Here is an 18,151-nt window from a genome sequence, read left to right on the forward strand (position 1 = left end):
CTATTTTAGCAGGATTCGGATTTGGCCTGGCCGATCCAAATCCGGATCCTTAAAATAATGTAACTTTTCATCACACGAATAAAGAAGTGTGTGTGGTTCTTTTTAACCCTTCCTTACCTGAATTTCATATGCTAATTAGGGTTTGGATTTGGTCGAATATTTCATATAAGATTCAGGATTTAGCTGCATCCTCAAATAGTGAATTCAGTGCATTATTGGCTATCCTTATGTATAACTGTTTTCAGTGCATTCTATAGTTCTAAAAAACTTTAATAGAATTGAACTGGGTCTCCTGCACCTATAACTCCCAGCACCCTCTTTAAAGGGGTACATATTTCTTATATAAATAACATGACATAGCTCATTTCAGATGATTACAAGTATCACGGCTATTTCATAGAGGTGCTCCAGTCTAGAGAAATATATGTACAGGTATAGGTCCGGTTACCCACAATTCTTGGGGTTTTCTGGGGAAACGGATCTTTCTGAAAGCTTTAAGTCTGCTACAAATTCTTTAAACATTAATTAAACCAAATATAATTATTTAGCATCTATTAAGGATTAATTATATCTCAGTTGGGACCAAGTACAATGCACTGTTTTATTATAACAGAGAAAGAAAAATGTCATTATTTCATTAAAGTGGAGTCTATGGGAGACAGCCTTCCCTTCATTTGGAGCTTTCTGGGTAATGGGTTTCCGGATAACAGATCCCATAACTGTACATATTAATTACTCATAGCAAACACAACTGGACAGAACCATAAAGTTTTATTGAAGTCTTCGTTGGAGATTTAAATAAAATGCTTTAACTGGTTTAAATGAGTTCCATTGCCAGTCTATAATTCAGCATACTGCACAGACAAGATAAGAAGCTTATTAGGCCACGATATATAAGGTGAGTTTCCAGCCCTGCCTATAGCAGTGCGGGTAATAGCAACTGACCAGTCAAAACAACAAAACATTTCCGTGACTGCTGAACAAAGCAACAAAGAGACCGATACAAAGTTTCAGAGGGTAAAGGCAACAAATACCAGACTCTCCTTAGTAATTGCTTTCAAAGAGGATGAGTTGAAGAAGCAAGCTTACCAGGGCAACCTACGTGGACCAGAACTAGTGAAATGTATAGATAGGTGGAACGCTGTATACTTGTTAACATAATGGAAGATCATTAGGCCAGTGTTGGATAGAGCACACAAGAACTAGAAATGTGGATGAAATTTCCCTGTTCTAGAGGAAAAACAAGATTATGATGTTCATCCAACTCAAGTCAGCTAAAGTCATGAATAGGGGCAAAAATGTGCTGGTTACTACTGCTGCAGGTATAGAACCTGTTATCCAGAGTGCTTGGGACCTGGGGTTTTCCAGATAAGGGGTCTTTCTGTAATTGGGATCTCCATACTAGAAAATCATGTAAACATTAAATAAACCCAATAGGCTGGTTTTGCTTCCAACAAGGATTAATTATATCTTAGTTGGGATCAAGTACAAGGTTGTGTTTTATTATTAGAGAAAAAAAAGAAATCATTACTTGTGAATTATTTGCTCAAAATCGAGTCTGTGGGAGATGGCCGTCATGTATTTTGTAGCTTTCTGGATAACGGATCCTATACTTGTAATTGCTTTCAGCTTGTGAATGGCATGCCATATTACTTGCACCATCCCAAAAACTAGGAGGGAGATGGGCGCAAACAAAGTTTAGGCAAAGTTAGGCGCACAGGCACACAAATGTATGCGGCACTCAGCCCATTATATTGGAAGATATATGGCCCTCTGATGAGATGACAATGTTTTTGGTTGACAGGCCCTCTATTATTTTCCAATAGAGATCAACCACCTGTCCCAAAGCGCTCGGGAATTCTAGTGGATGTGTTTTCCAACTGGAATCTTTAAAAAGTGAAGACTTTGCTCATTTGAGGGCCAAAGACAAAATATATATTGCCTTGTACATCTTGCTTTACCAGCCAGCCTTACATTATACTACAATCTACTCTACGAACCTTATATTCCTGTATATTAGCACCTGCATTTATATACCCAAACCTAACTGGCCATCTTGGACGTCACTAAAGGGGGAGGTGTGCACCTATAAATGGAGGCTGCTGGAGCCGAAAACTGGCAGCGTACGGCCACGGGCAGGGAGAGCGGAAGAAAAACTCAACCAAAACTCGCCCCCAAAACCCCCTAAGTCAGCCTGAACCCGTCAGACCCACAGGTTTTGGGCCGGCCCCCACATCACTACTTTATATTGTTTTTTCATACTAGTGGTAACTGAAAGAGATTGAACTGGATTGGAATAGCAAAGACTCCAGTGAAATAGTTGTCTCTGAAACTGTTTTGGAAAAGTCTGATTAGCAATTCTATGTATTTTCCCACTGCTGCTCCCTTAGATAAGTCCCTTTATAAGAAATATTCTATAAAAGCAACATGACTAACCCTGAATGAACACACTGCAGGCATGTTATAGGCATGATATCACTGATTCCATTTATAGAATATTCTGGGTGCTGCTGTCTCCTAGTATTCCCAGCAGTTCCCAGTAGATCATTGGGGCGGTCACCCTGCTGTATATAAAGGGAACGTGGATAAAATACAATGAAGGAATTGAATAAACACAGCTTGCAAATGGGAGAGCATAGAAACACATAAGCTAAATATTTATATATAATATGACTATAGTTATGTGGTCATAACGGACACGAGACCCTATCGGTGCCCATTCTGATTAGGCACAAAGGCAAAGCCTTATGAGGGAAGATAGGCAGCAATTCACCCCGCTATGAATGAATGATTGTTCAAGTGGAAAGAGGTGAAATTCAGGCCGAGGCAGGAATTGAAAACATATTTATTACTGCGTGGGCCATCCCCAACAATGGCGTAATGTTCTCTGCTAATGATAGCCATCGTTCCACATATTAATCTGTCTCTTACCAAAATATTCTGGAACATTTCTAGCAAGAAATGAACAAGACATGGTTTTTGTAGATCCATGGATGACTAGCTTTACCTACAAAAGGTTGCACAGTCATGAAGGTTTTGTTCAGTGTGTCACCTGATAAATGAGCTACTGGGGTTTCTACTGTTTACACCACAACACCATGGAGACAGCAGAGTAAAGGACATGTATTCATTGGTGAATTGTGTAGTCAGCAAAGCACTAATTACGCTTTCACATAGATCTGCTCTTTTAGAAAGGTTGCCTAGTAAGTGGATCTTTGTCTGATTGGCCCCCCAGACCAATGATTGGATTTTACTAGGGAAGGAAATGCATAAATGGGCCGAAGAAGTTATGACCCAATAGCATTTTCTAACCTGCCCAATAGTTGTTGATTTGCTGACCAGGTATCCGTCAGACAAGACCTATCCATCAACCAATAATGTGGCATCAGTCTGGGAGGAGGGGGCTGCATAAACTGTCAACTCCAAACAGGAACTGCTAAGTTCTGGGTCCGGTCTAGCGTTGGGTGTGCATTGCTCAATTGTTCGGAACTGCTCATGGTTGAGCAACACGCGTCTGTTGTTTGACAGAACCTGGTGAAAAGTGGAAATTCGTAGCACTGTGTCGCCACTTCCCTCGTGGAAACATATAATCAGACTGCATTAATTAGACTAGTGCTGTTCAACTTCTGAGGTACTGAAGGCCGGGAATTTCACTGGCCTACCTGGTGGAGAGCCGATTATGGAAGCCAGTGTTGACCACTCCCAGTTTTTTTTAAACCACACACCAAGAACTTTTAAGAACATGTCCACATCAATGGTGGTAGCATACAAAAAAACAGATGTTGGTACTCACTGCAGGGATATCACTCATATGTGATAAATGTAAGTCATATTAAAACATACCCTTAAATCCAGAAGTTTCCTCCTCCCCTATGGATAACACAGCAACCCCTCCAGCACATGATTAAACACCTTTGAGGCCCCTAACAACAAGTTCCAAAGGCTAACAAACGCCTAGAACAACCCTTCCAGGCTCACGTCCCACATGCAGTGTATGGCACATACAGGGTGCATAGGACAGGCAGAGTATGGCACACACAGGGTGCATAGGGCAGGCTGAGTATGGCACATATAGTGGGCATAGGGGAGGCAGAGTATGGCACACACAGGGAGCATAGGACAGACAGAGTATGGCACACACAGGGAGCATAGGGCAGGCAGAGTATGGCACACATGGAGCATAGGGCAGACAAGAGTATGGCACACAGGGAGCATAGGGCAGGCAGAACAGAGCGTGAGACATGGAAACCTATCAGGACCACTCTAAGATGTACTACATACAGTTACATAGTTACATAGTTAAATTGGGTTGAAAAAAGACAAAGTCCATCAAGTTCAACCCCTCCAAATGAAAACCCATTATCCATACATACATACACCCATCCCTACTTTTAATTAAATTCTATATACCCATACCTATACTAACTATAGAGCTTAGTATCAGAATAGCCTTTGATATTATGTCTGTCCAAAAAACATCCAAACCATTCTTATAGTCATTAACTTAATCAGCATCACAACATCACCCGGCAGTGCATTCCCCAACCTCACTGTCCTGATTGACTGTGAAGAACCCCCTACGTTGCTTCAAATGAAAGTTCTTTTCTTCTAGTCTAAAGGGGAGGCCTCTGGTACAGTGATCCACTTTATGGGTAAAAAGGTCCCCTGCTATTTGTCTATAATGTCCTCTAATGTACTTGTAAAGTGTAATCATGTCCCCTCGCAAGCGCCTTTTTTCCAGAGAAAACAACCCCAACCTTGACAGTCTACCCTCATAATTTAAGTCTTCCATCCCTCTAACCAGTTTAGTTGCACTTAGTCTCTGCACTCTCTCCAGCTCATTTATATCCCTCTTAAGGACTGGAGTCCAAAACTGCACTGCATACTCCAGATGAGGCCTTACCAGGGACCTATAAAGAGGCATAGTGACACAGTGTTGGTGCCCCATTAGTATTTTGTATAAAGTTTGAACAGGTGAACAATGTGGGCACTTTCAGTCTGGATCTCAGATGTGAACAGTACAGGGCTTTAGGGGTGTGAACAATAGAGGTGTTACAAGTGTAAACAATGCAGGGGCCAGTTAATCTCTGTAGTGATAATTTTTAAATCTTACACAAGGTAAGTAGTAACAGCAGGCAGACTTCAATGTGGGGGGCCACACAAGGTGTGTGCGTGTATGGGGGGGGTCATGGGCTGCCAGTTGGACAGCACTGAATTAGACAATGGAATTTTGTTTATCAAACAGAACATGTTGTTCTCTTTCCCATCACCTTCAGGCTTTATCAGTACAGAGAGAAACGAGTCGGTCGAGATGACCTCAGAAGAACAGAAGCTCTCCGACCTTGGAGAAACTCATCAGAACCTCCCTTCTACACTGCAAAGCCAAAAGCCATCCTTTATATACCCATTATTTGTAATATTCAGTCTTCTATTCACTTCTGATTAGTGCTGTGACTAATTGTATTAAGTTTTTATGACATTGCATATTTTAAGAATGTTGTGGACTAATTTCCCTCCCATGCTAAGCTTTCTTATCTCATGCTACGGATTCCCTGTTACTTGTTTTCTTTTTTTTTTTAAAAGGGGTTTACAGTTATGGGATCCATTATCCGGAAACCTGTTATCCAGCAAAGCTCAGAATTACGGGAAGGTCATCTCCCATAGACTTTAGAATATAAAAATAAGAATTTTGAAAAATGATTTCCTTTTTCTCTGTAATAATAAAAAAGTACCTTGTACTTGATCCCAACTAAGATTAATTCTTATTGGAGGCAAAACAATCCTATTGGGTTAAATAATGTTTGGATTAATTTTTAGTAGACTTAAGGTATGGGGATCCAAATTACTTAAAGAGCTCTTATCCTAAAAACCCCAGGTCCCAAGCATTCTGGATAACAGGTCCCATACCTGTAAAAGCATCTTTTCTTACAAGTTTCAGCAGAAATCTGAGCACCACTACATTGCTGGGAGTTGGATTTCAGCAACAAAAGTAGGGGCTGATAGTTGGAAATAAAAAGTTCTTTTTTCCTCCATTTTTTAAGCAATAATTTAATTACACTTTAAAATAATAATACAAAGAAAAAATAGAATTCGAATCAATGTCCCTTTAAAATGGTTGTCAGGTTAGGCTGAATGTTCTCCAATGAGAATGAGCTATCTAAGAAGTGGAAATGGTATTTCTCTCTTTCGAGGAGTTGGTCTAAAATGTTTGTTTTGCCCCTGTCCTAGCACCGTTATTAGAATGCAATGACTTTGGCTCTGTATCGTGCTACTGGGAGCCAGTTAGCTGCCAAAGCCCTTGTATAAACTTAATTGTGTGCACAGCTAAGCCCCCGAGCGAGGCCATGGCAGGAGATCAGTCACTGAGCGAGACAGCCCAGGGGTTTTTGCAGCAGACTTGTTTCTTTGGATGTGGCGATGGATATCTGGCTGCCGAGAGGGTTATGTTTTAACAAGACACTGCTTGGGAAAGACATTTATTGTCGCAGAAGATCCAAACTTAATTTTTCATTACTGGTGTTAAAGGATTTTTTTTTTTTTTTTTGCATTTAACTAAATAAATTAGCAAGGGGTTAGCACAAATCTGTACGTCTGTTTACACTGCAAATAATTCAATCTACAATATAAAATTTAAATCCTAACCCAGCAAGTGTATTTTTTAGTTGTAATATTGGTGTGTAGGTGCATCTCAGATCATTTTGCCTGGTCATGTGCTTTCAGAAAAAGCCAGCACTTTAGGATGGAACTGCTTTCTGATAGGCTGTTGTTTCTCCTACTCAATGTAACTGAATGTGTCACAGTGGGACCTGGATTTTACTATTGAGTGCTGTTCTTAGATCTACCAGGCAGCTGTTATCTTGTGTTAGGGAGCTGTTATCTTGTGTTAGGGAGCTGTTATCTAGTTACCTTCCAATTGTTTTTTTGTTAGGCTGCTGGGGGGGGAGGGGTGATATCACTCCAACTTGCAGTACAGCAGTAAAGAGTGACTGAAGTTTATTAGAGCACAAGTCACATGACTGGGGGCAGCTGGGAAACTGACAATATGTCTAGCCCCATGGCTGATTTCAACATTAAATATAGGGATGCACCAAATCCACTATTTTGGATTCGGCCGAACCCCTGAATCCTTTGTGAAAGATTGGGCTGAATACCGAACCTAATCCAAACCCTAATTTGCATATGCAAATCAGTGAGGGGGGAGGTTAGTACGCGGCAAAAAAATTTTTTACTTCCTTGTTTTGTGACGAAAAGTCACATGATTTTAAGGATTCCGTTCAGCCAGGCACAAGGATTCGGCTGAATCCGAATCCTGCTGAAAATGGCCGAATCCTGGTTGAATACTGAACCGAATCCTGGATTTGGTGTATCCCTAATTAAATATAATTAGGCATGAATTTTTTTACCCCAGAACTTTTTGGCTGTCTAAATTTGCCCCATTAACCACAATAGGTTGCACCAGGTCTGGGGTAGTATAAACTAACTGTGTTATATTTACAGTTAGATACAGTGTACTCACAAGATCAATGGGCTGCAAGACAATCAATAACCCTTTATCAGAATTATACCCACCTCCTTTTTTCAATGTCAGGTCAATGAATAGAGTTTGTGCTGAACACAAAACATCTGTGTCCAGCCTGGTTCTCCAGAGTCACTGTTTAAAAAGTAGTAGGTAGTAAAATAAATGACCATTTCAAAGATAAACCCTCTTTATAATAAGCTGCTGCTTATCTCAAAGCTTAACACAGCAGCTGGGGGTGAGGGGTTTGTTAATACAGAGCTCGCCATCTACATTTAAACAGAGTACCCTACCCCACTTCTCTCACTAGCAGGAGAGAAGGGGGGTATGTTTTGAGAAAAACAAATCCTGGTACTTTATCATAGCCAAATACAGGAAAAATAAGGATTCTATTATAGGCAGCACAATACCTATATACTGGGTTGGTATTTAATGCCTGAAAAACAGACAGTAAACTTATAAACTGTATAAATAGGTGAAACGAGCCAACTGGTGAGTGCTAGCACTAGTGCTTCCAGGCAGTTGTCATAGCAGCCAACAGAGGGTGATTTTGGGCACCGGACACAGCCTCCCAAGCTACTAAAAAAGGGCATTAAAGTATCCCCATCCTTGAGAAAATCCCAACCAAAGCGGTTGTGTTTTATAAACAATGACCAATCAATAAATAAAATTAAAACATTTTCTCGCCCATAGTGCTTCTAGCCTATACCCCATACCTTTAATACACAAGAAACCCAGCTGGTGCATAAAAACAAATGGTGAGAGAAGTTGTGGAACAGAGGAGTAAGTAAATATCCACAGCTGTTACAGTCCTTGTGCCGCTCAGTATCTCTGTCTGGCCCATTGTCATTTGTCAGCGTCTGTTCTTCCCCGACTCCCATTTCCCCCTTCTTAATCATTTATGAAATGCTTTTTGTCATAATGAATTCCTGTTTGGCCACTAGCTCTCGGGGAATGAAGTCGGAGCATAATACACATCCGCTTCCCCGCCGCTCAGGCCTCATTCATTACAAGTGAAAGCACAAAGGGGAGCGCACGGCTGCTTCTCTCTTTAGAACGGAGCACCAATAGCTCCGAATTGTTCCCCATTATTTCTACTGTGGGAGCTATGGATGTGCTGGGGCTAAAGAGAAGATTGTAAGCTCCTACGAGCAACCATATCAAGTATGAAATAAACTTTATGCAAAGACATGTTCTAGTCCAGTGATCCCCAACCAGAACATGTTGCTCTCCAACCCCTTGGCTTATGCTCTCAGTGGCCTCAAAGCAGCTGCTTATTTTTAAATTTCAGGCTTGGAAGCAAGTTTTATTTGCATACAAACTAAGTATAGTGCCACATAGAGCCTCTTGTAGGCTGCCAGTCCACACATGGCCTAACAAATAACCAATTACAGCCCTTATTTGGCACCCAAAGGACTTTTTCATTCTTGTGTTGCTCCCCAACTCTTTCCACATTTGAATGTGGCTCAGGGGTAAAAAAAGGTTTGGGACCCCTGACATAGGCTATTGAAACAAAATTTCTATAGTCAGCTCTCCGTCGGCCAAACCTTCAACTACCACCATGCCTCCTCCTGTGCCTTGGATAATCTGTCATTCACAGACCTGCACAGAAGTATTACAGAAGTGTGCAATAAGTAGTCAGGACCAGCAGTGCAGAGAATAGCAAAGGTCAGACAGATACTGCGTCCAACAGCATTTACATTTACAAATAGGTAAATGTAAAAATTTACAAATAGGTTTAATTAAAGTGAAGGCTTAGAATTGCATTTGCTTTGATACTATCTGGGTTTACATTTCCTTTAACCGTGAAGATACAAATAAATAGTGGTCATTACAACAGAAATATAGTATCACAGATATATTCCAAATGAAGGTAATAAATATTTCCAAATGAAGGCAGAAAGAGATAACCAAAGTAAGGTTACTATCTATATACTAAAATTTTGAACTTCCCCTTTAAAAAACATTAAACGGGAGATATAAAATGATATCACTATGTGACTATTGGAAAGAGAGCAAATTAATCCCCAACGGCTTGTCCGAGTCCTTGGCTGAACTTTGCATAATGGTTTGTGCAACTGCCGCCCTAACAAATGTATTTTCAGTCACTGATAGGCACAGACAGGGGCGTAACTACAGAGGAAGCAGACGCTGCGGCTGCAGGGGGGCCCAGGAGGTACAGGGGCCCCATGAGGCTCTCATTGATGAGCAATTTCAACATATATTGGTAAAACAGGACAAACACTGGATATGTTATGGGCCCTAAAATTAATTTGCTGTGGGGCCCAGCAACATCTAGTTACGCCACTGGGCACAGAAATCCATATGGATTAGGAGACAACATTAATGATTAGAATACCATGTAGCGGCAGCAGAGACTTCAGGGTTTCAGATGATTTAATAATTAAAGAATATCTTTGTTTCACAAACCAAAGATTTCATTCCAAAAGGACGTTTGTTATAAATCCTGTCCCAAGGTTATTTGTAAATGTAACTGCTACTGAAAGCTGTTAATATTTTCTGCACTGCTGGTTACGACTCTGGAAACAATGTGGCAGAAAAACAGCAGATTACTAGATCAGGACGAGAACCGCTTTCTGATATATATATATATATATATATATATATATATATATATATATATATTGTGGGGGTTCACTCGCTGGTAGGCTGCAAAAGAGGCGACTTCACACACCAGGATCGGTTTAAGGGCTTCCTGCCCGCGTTTATTTTCCAGCGGCTGCAGAAATTTCCCCTCGCAGGGGGATGGTAACTGAAACACAGCAGTTCAACAGAAAAAAATCCAACCTTCTGGTTCACAAAATAAATGCTTTGCTTTCTCTCCTGAAGCCGAGAACACCAGCAGTTTGTCTCAAACACATTCAGCACTGCTGCTCAGCATCAGGTGTACTAAATAGGCCTAGGGCCTCTTGAAAACCTGGCCTACGTATTTGGGAATCCGCCCCACCCTACTCTTGCGGGTTCCCAGTAAGACCAGTCCCGGATCATCAATTACAAAAACCTTGCAGAGAGACATAGTGTTTCTCTGCTAACAGCACTACTGGTCTCACCTCAGTAACAATATCAGAGAATCCGTGGCCCAACATACATTCCATCAATCACTTTTCCCCAGGAAACTGGGGACCTTTTTGTCACCATACCACAATATATATATATATATATATATATATATATATATATATATATATATATATATATATATATATATATATATATATATATATATATATATATATAATATATATATATATATATATATATATATATATTTTTTAATACAGCATTTCTAGCCAGTCAGATTTATGCTTTAATTCCCCCTTAAGCAGCAGTTACACAAAACTAAATTCTTAGTTTCAATCTTAATATATATTTAAAATATAGAAAGGTACAGGTTAGCGTATGGCACAACCAAAGGAGGGGAGGGGCAGGCCCGGATTTGTGGAAAGGCCATCTAGGCCAGGGCCTAGTGCGGCAGGATTTTAGGGGGCGGCATGCTGCCCAACTACACCCACATTGGTTCAGAAACACTGGGGATGTGCAGAAGATGCAATCATTTTGTAAATTTCCCGTGCCCAATCCACATTGCTCCGGTCCCGATTATGAAAATTTGCATGAATAAAGGGGGGGGGGGGCACAGGCGACGAACAGATGAACGGCAGTGGGCCTAGGGGTGCCCGATATGTAAATCCGGCCCTGCAGTGGGGATATATATTGCTTCCATCAGTGCACACATTGCAAAACTAACTGGATTGTGTTGCCTTTAGAGTGGCACAGTAACCCGCCTGCTCTGAATCTAGCTCATTAGTGCACACTGTGCTTCATGACCTACTTTGGCCACCAAAAAAAGTGACTCTTTGTATTGCTTGGCTATGGTCTCTACAAGCCCCCAGCACTTCCTGGGCTGCATTCCTCTCCTGTAACGAGCAGAGCTGAATCAATTAAGGCTTCTGTCCAGCCGTGCCAATCCATTGGTTCAGCCATTGTTTGGCACAAGGACCTGGTTCCCAAGATCAGAAAACTCCCAATAATGGACATTTTTAGCCCAACAAATGTTGCTATACTTGGAAGTCCTTGAGTCACTGCTAAATGTTTACTAAAGAACCAACTTGTAAATAAGCACCATCTTTTATATGTAATGACTGAATGTCGTCAACTATCTATAGCCCTTTATCAGTCAGATTAAAGTAAAAGTAAATGTTCAGATCGCGGGGGTGCCAATATGTTTGTGTGGATATTGGAGGAAATTATCCAAGTATCCCCTACATCTCATTTCACAGGCACATGCGCATTATGATCCACTTACCAGAAGTAATAAACTGCACGTGTGCCTGCCCAGTGGCTGCCGAGAACACTGGGGTAATTGGCAGTGCTCTTAGAAAGTACCTTGGGTCAGTGCAGTGCTGAATATTAAATTGATTTGTCTGTTCTATGACAAGTGCTGCACCCAGCAAAACATAGAGATTCCAAGGAAATTCTATTTGGTTTCACAGTTAAGAAATCCATGCCAGGACATCTTGACCTTGAAGTGCATAAGGGAGAAGGCATGACGCAGGCAACACACATTTCATACACTTGAATGGGGAAAGCAAGAAGCCTCGAGCATGGCATATATGCTTTGACAGAGAGATTGAGTTCTGAATGAGTTCCTTAAAATATGTTATTGCACATCCAATGTGACAGTGAGATGGACTGAGACAGCAGAGGAGGGACTGGTTCATGTCTTGGTGCAGAAGTACAAGGTCAGGGTCAGAGGGCAGTCACAGGCAAGGCTAGGAGTCAGAGGGCAGTCACAGGCAAGGCTAGGGGTCAGAGGGCAGTCACAGGCAAGGCTAGGGGTCAGAGGACAGTCACAGGCAAGGCTAGGGGTCAGAGGGCAGTCACAGGCAAGACTAGGAGTCAGAGGGCAGTCACAGGCAAGGCTAGGGGTCAGAGGGCAGTCACAGGCAAGGCTAGGGGTCAGAGGGCAGTCACAGGCAAGGCTAGGGGTCAGAGGGCAGTCACAGGCAAGGCTAGGGGTCAGAGGGCAGTCACAGGCAAGGCTAGGGGTCAGAGGGCAGTCACAGGCAAGGCTAGGGGTCAGAGGGCAGTCACAGGCAAGACTAGGAGTCAGAGGGCAGTCACAGGCAAGGCTAGGGGTCAGAGGGCAGTCACAGGCAAGACTAGGAGTCAGAGGGCAGTCACAGGCAAGGCTAGGAGTCAGAGGGCAGTCACAGGCAAGGCTAGGAGTCAGAGGGCAGTCACAGGCAAGGCTAGTAGTCAGGGGGCAGTCACAGGCAAGGCTAGGGGTTAGAGGGCATATGCTGCTGGAGGCAATGGAAGCCCCACTACATGTGGTGACCCCTTTTCAGCTGGCCAAGCGGATATCAACCCCTTTTTATTTTGCTGGGTATAATCTGCTATGATTTGTTTCTCTTTAGTAAACCAAATAATTTTAATAACGGGTTGTCTGACTATGCCCTACCATCCTGCATTGTATGAATAGGACTCCTTGCGTACAGACAAGCCCATTACAGGTTTAGTAATTCTGGCTTATGCCCCTGTCCTTAACTGAGACTTAACCTAATACCTGACTTGACGAGACCCTCGAGAGCGATGTCTGGAAATGCCACTTAAACCAGCATTAAGAGCTTAACAGCAACAACCTAAGAGAGAAAATATTGTGATGGCTCTGCTTCCATCACAACTTCTACGCAATTCTCAGTGATCTGTTGCATGAAATTGAAATAATTTTCTTCGGAACAAAAACAGAAAGAGTCTGGGGGCTTCATGTGCTTCATATGATTTTCCTCTGCCTGTAACCGGATTAGCAGATCAAAGAGAAACATGACCATGATGCAAAGGGATCCCTGTACAAACATTTAGCCACAATTAGGGCAAATTATCTTCTCAGACAGTATCTGGGACACGGAGAGATTAACCTCCTTCATCAAATCTGCTGTTGGTAAACAAGCTCTGAAATACCAGCTCTGCCCGGCCACGAGTCAGATGATATACCCCATAGATTTCTGATGTGTTTCTTGCGACTGATCTATTATGTAACTGTGGCCTCTCAAAAATATTCTTAATACACTCAGCACTGGTGTAACAGGGGGCCCAGGCCAGTGGGGGACAAGAGCAGATGGGAAGCGAAAGGCCGGATAGTGGACCGGGGGTCCCTGAAGATTTTTTTGCAGGGTGACCCCAGTCCAGGGTAGTGACACTCACCTTTAATATTTCCATTGGGGAAAAACAATATATTGGCATTTAAAAGAGAAGTAACTGTTCAAACACTAAAGCGGGGTGAAATATGTCTGAAACTCTCCTGGTAAAATATATAGTTAACACTGAGCCCAAGGCCAGTGTGCATGTTCCTTAAAAGGAATTGTTCAGTGTAAAAATAAAAACTGGGTAAATAGGCTGTGCAAAATAAAACATGTCTAATATATTTAGTAAGGCAAACATTTAAAGGTACTTTCTTAAAAGGGTGGTTCACCTTTAAGTTAACTTTTACTATGTTGGCCAGTTGTAAGCAACTATTTATTTTTTATGTTTTTTTTATTTATAAATTATTTGCCTTCTTCTGACTCTTTACAGCTTTCAAATGGGGTCTCTGACCTAAAAAAAAACAAATGCTCTGTTAAGATACAAATTGTTTTTGCCATTGCTACTTTTGGATTACTCATCGTTCATATTCCAGTCTCTTATTCAAATCAATGGGGCCAGTTTACTTAGCTCGAGTGAAGGAATAGAGGAAAAAAACTTTGAATTTCGAATGTTTTTTTTGGCTACTTCGACCATCGAATGGGCTACTTCGACCTTCGAACCGAATGATTCGAACTAAAAATCGTTCGACTATTCGACCATTCGATAGTCGAAGTACTGTCTCTTTAAGAAAAAACTTCGACCACCTAGTTTGCCACCTAAAAGCTACTGAAGTCAATGTTAGTCTATGGGGAAGGTCCCCATAGGCTTTCTAAGCTTTTTTTGATCGAAGGAATTTCGTTCGATCGATGGATTAAAATCCTTCGAATCGTTTGAACGATTATTCCTTCGATCGTTCAATCGAACGAATAGCGCTAAATAATTTGACTTCGATATTCGAAGTCGAAGGATTTAACTTCGACAGTCGAATATCGAGGGTTGATTAACCCTCGATATTCGACCTAAAGTAAATTTGCCCCAATGTGTTGCTAGGGTAATTTGGAACCTAGCAGCCATATTGCCGAAACTGCAAAGCTGCTGAATAAAATGCTAGATACCTCAAATAATAAATACCAATTGCAAATTGTCTTAGAATATCACTCTCTACGTCATAAGTTAACTCAAAGGTGACTAACCCCTTAAATATCACTGTGCCACCACATTGTATCATGCAGTTATCCCCTGTGCCCACTGAACAGGCGCATGCAGAGTGGAGATACTTTTGCCAAGTTTATTTTACTGCACATGGCCAGTTGAGTGCAGGGGATACTTGGGTAACTGGATGCAACATGGAGGCACAGTGATCAATTAGAAGGGATCCTGGTCCACTGCACTTTTAATGGAAGCTTTTTATGGCTAAAAGGGAGAAAGGTTAGGCATTTGATCCACTGGGGCTCTCTCACATAGTTTTACTTCACCTTAATTTTTCTTTTAATATTCACAGATGCAATGCTAATGAAACAAAGGCAGACGTCCATGGTATTAGACGCAAAAAACGTCCCTATCACAGGAAACTTGGGTTGCCCCCTGGCCGGTATTTTACCAGCCTGGCCGGTAAAAATGATGCTTGATGCCAATGTTATCAATAGGAAAAAATGGCAAGAATATAGGAAGGCCGGTAGTTTTTTTCAGAAAAGGTGGCAACCCTACTGGAAACATACTTACTGACCATGTGCACATTGATAGACGAGGAAGCACTTAAAAGCTTGCCTTCTTTCTTACTCTCCAAGGGGGAAAAGTGATTTTGGAGGGAGGTGCACAATGTTGGCTCTGCTGCAAACACAAGCCTACTTACTCATGAACCAAGGTAGGAATAAAGGCACACTCCAGTCAATTCTTCTGCACAAAAATTCCAAATCCTCTTTAAGGTAAGATCCCACCAATGTTGTGCAGATTGAGTGTGATGTGTCTTTGTTCCTACCTTGTTAAATGAGGAAGCAGCCAGTTAGAATGATCCTGAACGGGGCAAGAGCTTCCAGGCAATGTCCATCCTTAGCATGCTAAATGGTCAAAATATCATGTTGACACTATTAAAATTCACTATATTCTAATATTCTATATGTATTGCAGGATAGGTCTCTGTAAGGCCAGATGATAACTTTTAAATGCCAACAGTGAAGTTTGACTGCTATTTTTAACATTCGCACTGGGGGACACCATGACGTTGGGGGTGCAACAAAGCCTGTGTTTCGGCCCAAATGTGAGGAAATATCACTTAGATGCAGCCATCCCTCAGCTCCTAACTCTTACCTCATCAGCTTCTGTTTCTTGGCCGCATCCTGGAAGCTGCGGAACTCCTCCCCTGCTTTTATCTCATAGAACTGAGGCTTGAGGGCTGTTTGTTGATCCTCCCTCACCCTTTCCTGCCTTCTCTCTTTTTCCTCTTGGCGTAGGAGCTTGCGCTGTTTCCTGACCTCCTCGACCCATCCTTTTTCATCGTCGGAAGTTTCAGAGCTCTCTGCATCACTTGGCTTTCCTTCGGGCTCTTCCTCTTCCTCCTGGGGACAGAATTAGAAACAGATTGGGCAAGCTGGCCTTTCTGGCTATTTGCAGCACAGAAGCTGGGAGTGAAAGCAATGCTTTTATCATAAAACTAGAAACTATAAGAGAAATAGTCATTCTAAAGGCAATCATTTTATGTTAAATTTTATAGTTTGGGGAAACAATCCAAGACATGACCGAGGGAATTATGATTATTACATGTGGAAGGTTAAGAAATTCTACAATGTCCAAATGTTCAAGGGCAAGTTGGACAGAAAACCCTGAACTTTGACCAGTCTACTAATAAGTAGCGGAACTGTTGATTCTGAATATTTATTGCAAGCAAAAGTATGTCCAGATAAAATCATGTAAATCAAAGCAACTTTTTTGGTAAGTGTAGGATGACTGATATCTATGCCTCACCAATGTCTGTCAGTGGATTAGAAGGCCATGTTGGCCGGTGCATTGACAAATAAAAAAGTGAAGTTGCAGCAGCTCCTCTTTACTTCCTTTTGTTCTGATTGATCAGCCCACATTAATTGAACAACAGAAAGTTGATCTTACTATGTACTGTATGGCTCGATGTTCAGCAAACCGACCCTTTCAACCATGTTTGGCTGCCTTTAAAGAAGCAGGATAGTCTGAGCATAGGGCCCCGCTTATGTACCATATGAAAGCTACCAATCACAATTCATGCTGCCTGTGCCATGCTATTCATGTACAATGCCTTACCTCACCCTCGGCCTCCAACTTTTCTAATATCTTTAGTTTTTTCTTTCTCTTCTCGCTGATTTTTGACACCAAGGGGTTAAGAAGCCTGTACTCCTCGCTCTCCTGGTCCACTTGGAAATCTGGATTCTCAAACATGACTTTAAATCTATCGTCGGTGAGGATGTTGGGCATTTTCTGCAACGAAGAATGTTACACATGGTCAACAAAAATAAAAACTCAAAAAAATGAATACCAACCGCTATGTTAAGAGAGACACTTGCTCTCGCTCCATTATTTGGTTTAAAAGGCACAGATGGGAGAGAGAACTACCTTTTGTTTCTTCTTCTTCTTTGAGAGCTGTTTTTCTTCCTCCTCATCCTCGTACAACTTAAGCGCCAACTCCTTGTTTACCTTTGGCAGTTTCTAGACGTGTGCAAGATGGAAGAATAACAAGCACATATAAAACCACATAAAGCAGATTTCTTTTCACTGTACAATGGCCATAATCTCTTTGTGCCGAGTCTAATGTAGAACAGGAGTATCATATAACTTCTGTATAATTGATCAAATATTACTGTAGGTCCGGAAGACTAAAGGCACATTTAGACATTTATTAGCAGTATGTAGTCACACCTTTTCTCATTTAATTGTCTCCTGAAATTGCCATAAGTATTTACATACCTGCACAACTGGTTTGGTTTTCATGGCACAAGATGGAAACCAAGGGGGTGAACATTTATAGACTGGTCAATGTCTTGGGGTGCCAAGGCCAGTTCATCTTCGTGTCTCTGATTTACAAGAATCCATAAAGGGAAGTTTACGTCTATTCATTTTCTGTTAAAATGCAGCGGCTGTACTACTTAAACCCCATGATTTAACATGAGTGGGAGAGAATGCCCACCAGAGCTGATTGGCTATGGTAGTAATTTCACCAAGCTAGACATACCCGTTTAACTTGGGGTTGAGAATGATCATTTGTGCACAAGTTCTAAGCAAGTGCTGAAAGGTGCATGCACATACAAAATGTACGCCCAAGTGTGTGACTTGTCTGTATCTATGATGCCTTGGACCATCTTCATACCCATATCTCATTATACCAAAACAATGGTTCCCAAACTGTGGGCTGGCCCCTTACAGGGGGATGAGAGCCAGGGGCGCTTCGCCAATGAGGCAAGTTGAGGCTGTCGCCTCAGGCGGCAGCACCCCACTAGGTACCAGGGGCAGCATATTTATCAAGGGTCG

The 18,151-nt window shown here is 41.8% G+C and overlaps 1 protein-coding gene across 1 annotated transcript in view; it reads right to left on the reverse strand.

The window, feature by feature from the left end:
• The window catches only part of nol10.L (nucleolar protein 10 L homeolog), a 58,529-nt gene that overhangs the window by 3,270 nt on the left and 37,108 nt on the right, over positions 1-18,151 (reverse strand). The window contains 3 exon segments of the mRNA NM_001089268.1: positions 15,968-16,215; positions 16,931-17,104; positions 17,240-17,332. Coding sequence (NP_001082737.1) covers positions 15,968-16,215; positions 16,931-17,104; positions 17,240-17,332 — 515 coding nt within the window.

Source organism: Xenopus laevis, chromosome 5L, assembly GCF_017654675.1.
Source record: "Xenopus laevis strain J_2021 chromosome 5L, Xenopus_laevis_v10.1, whole genome shotgun sequence".
In the NCBI taxonomy this organism is placed as follows: domain Eukaryota; kingdom Metazoa; phylum Chordata; class Amphibia; order Anura; family Pipidae; genus Xenopus; species Xenopus laevis.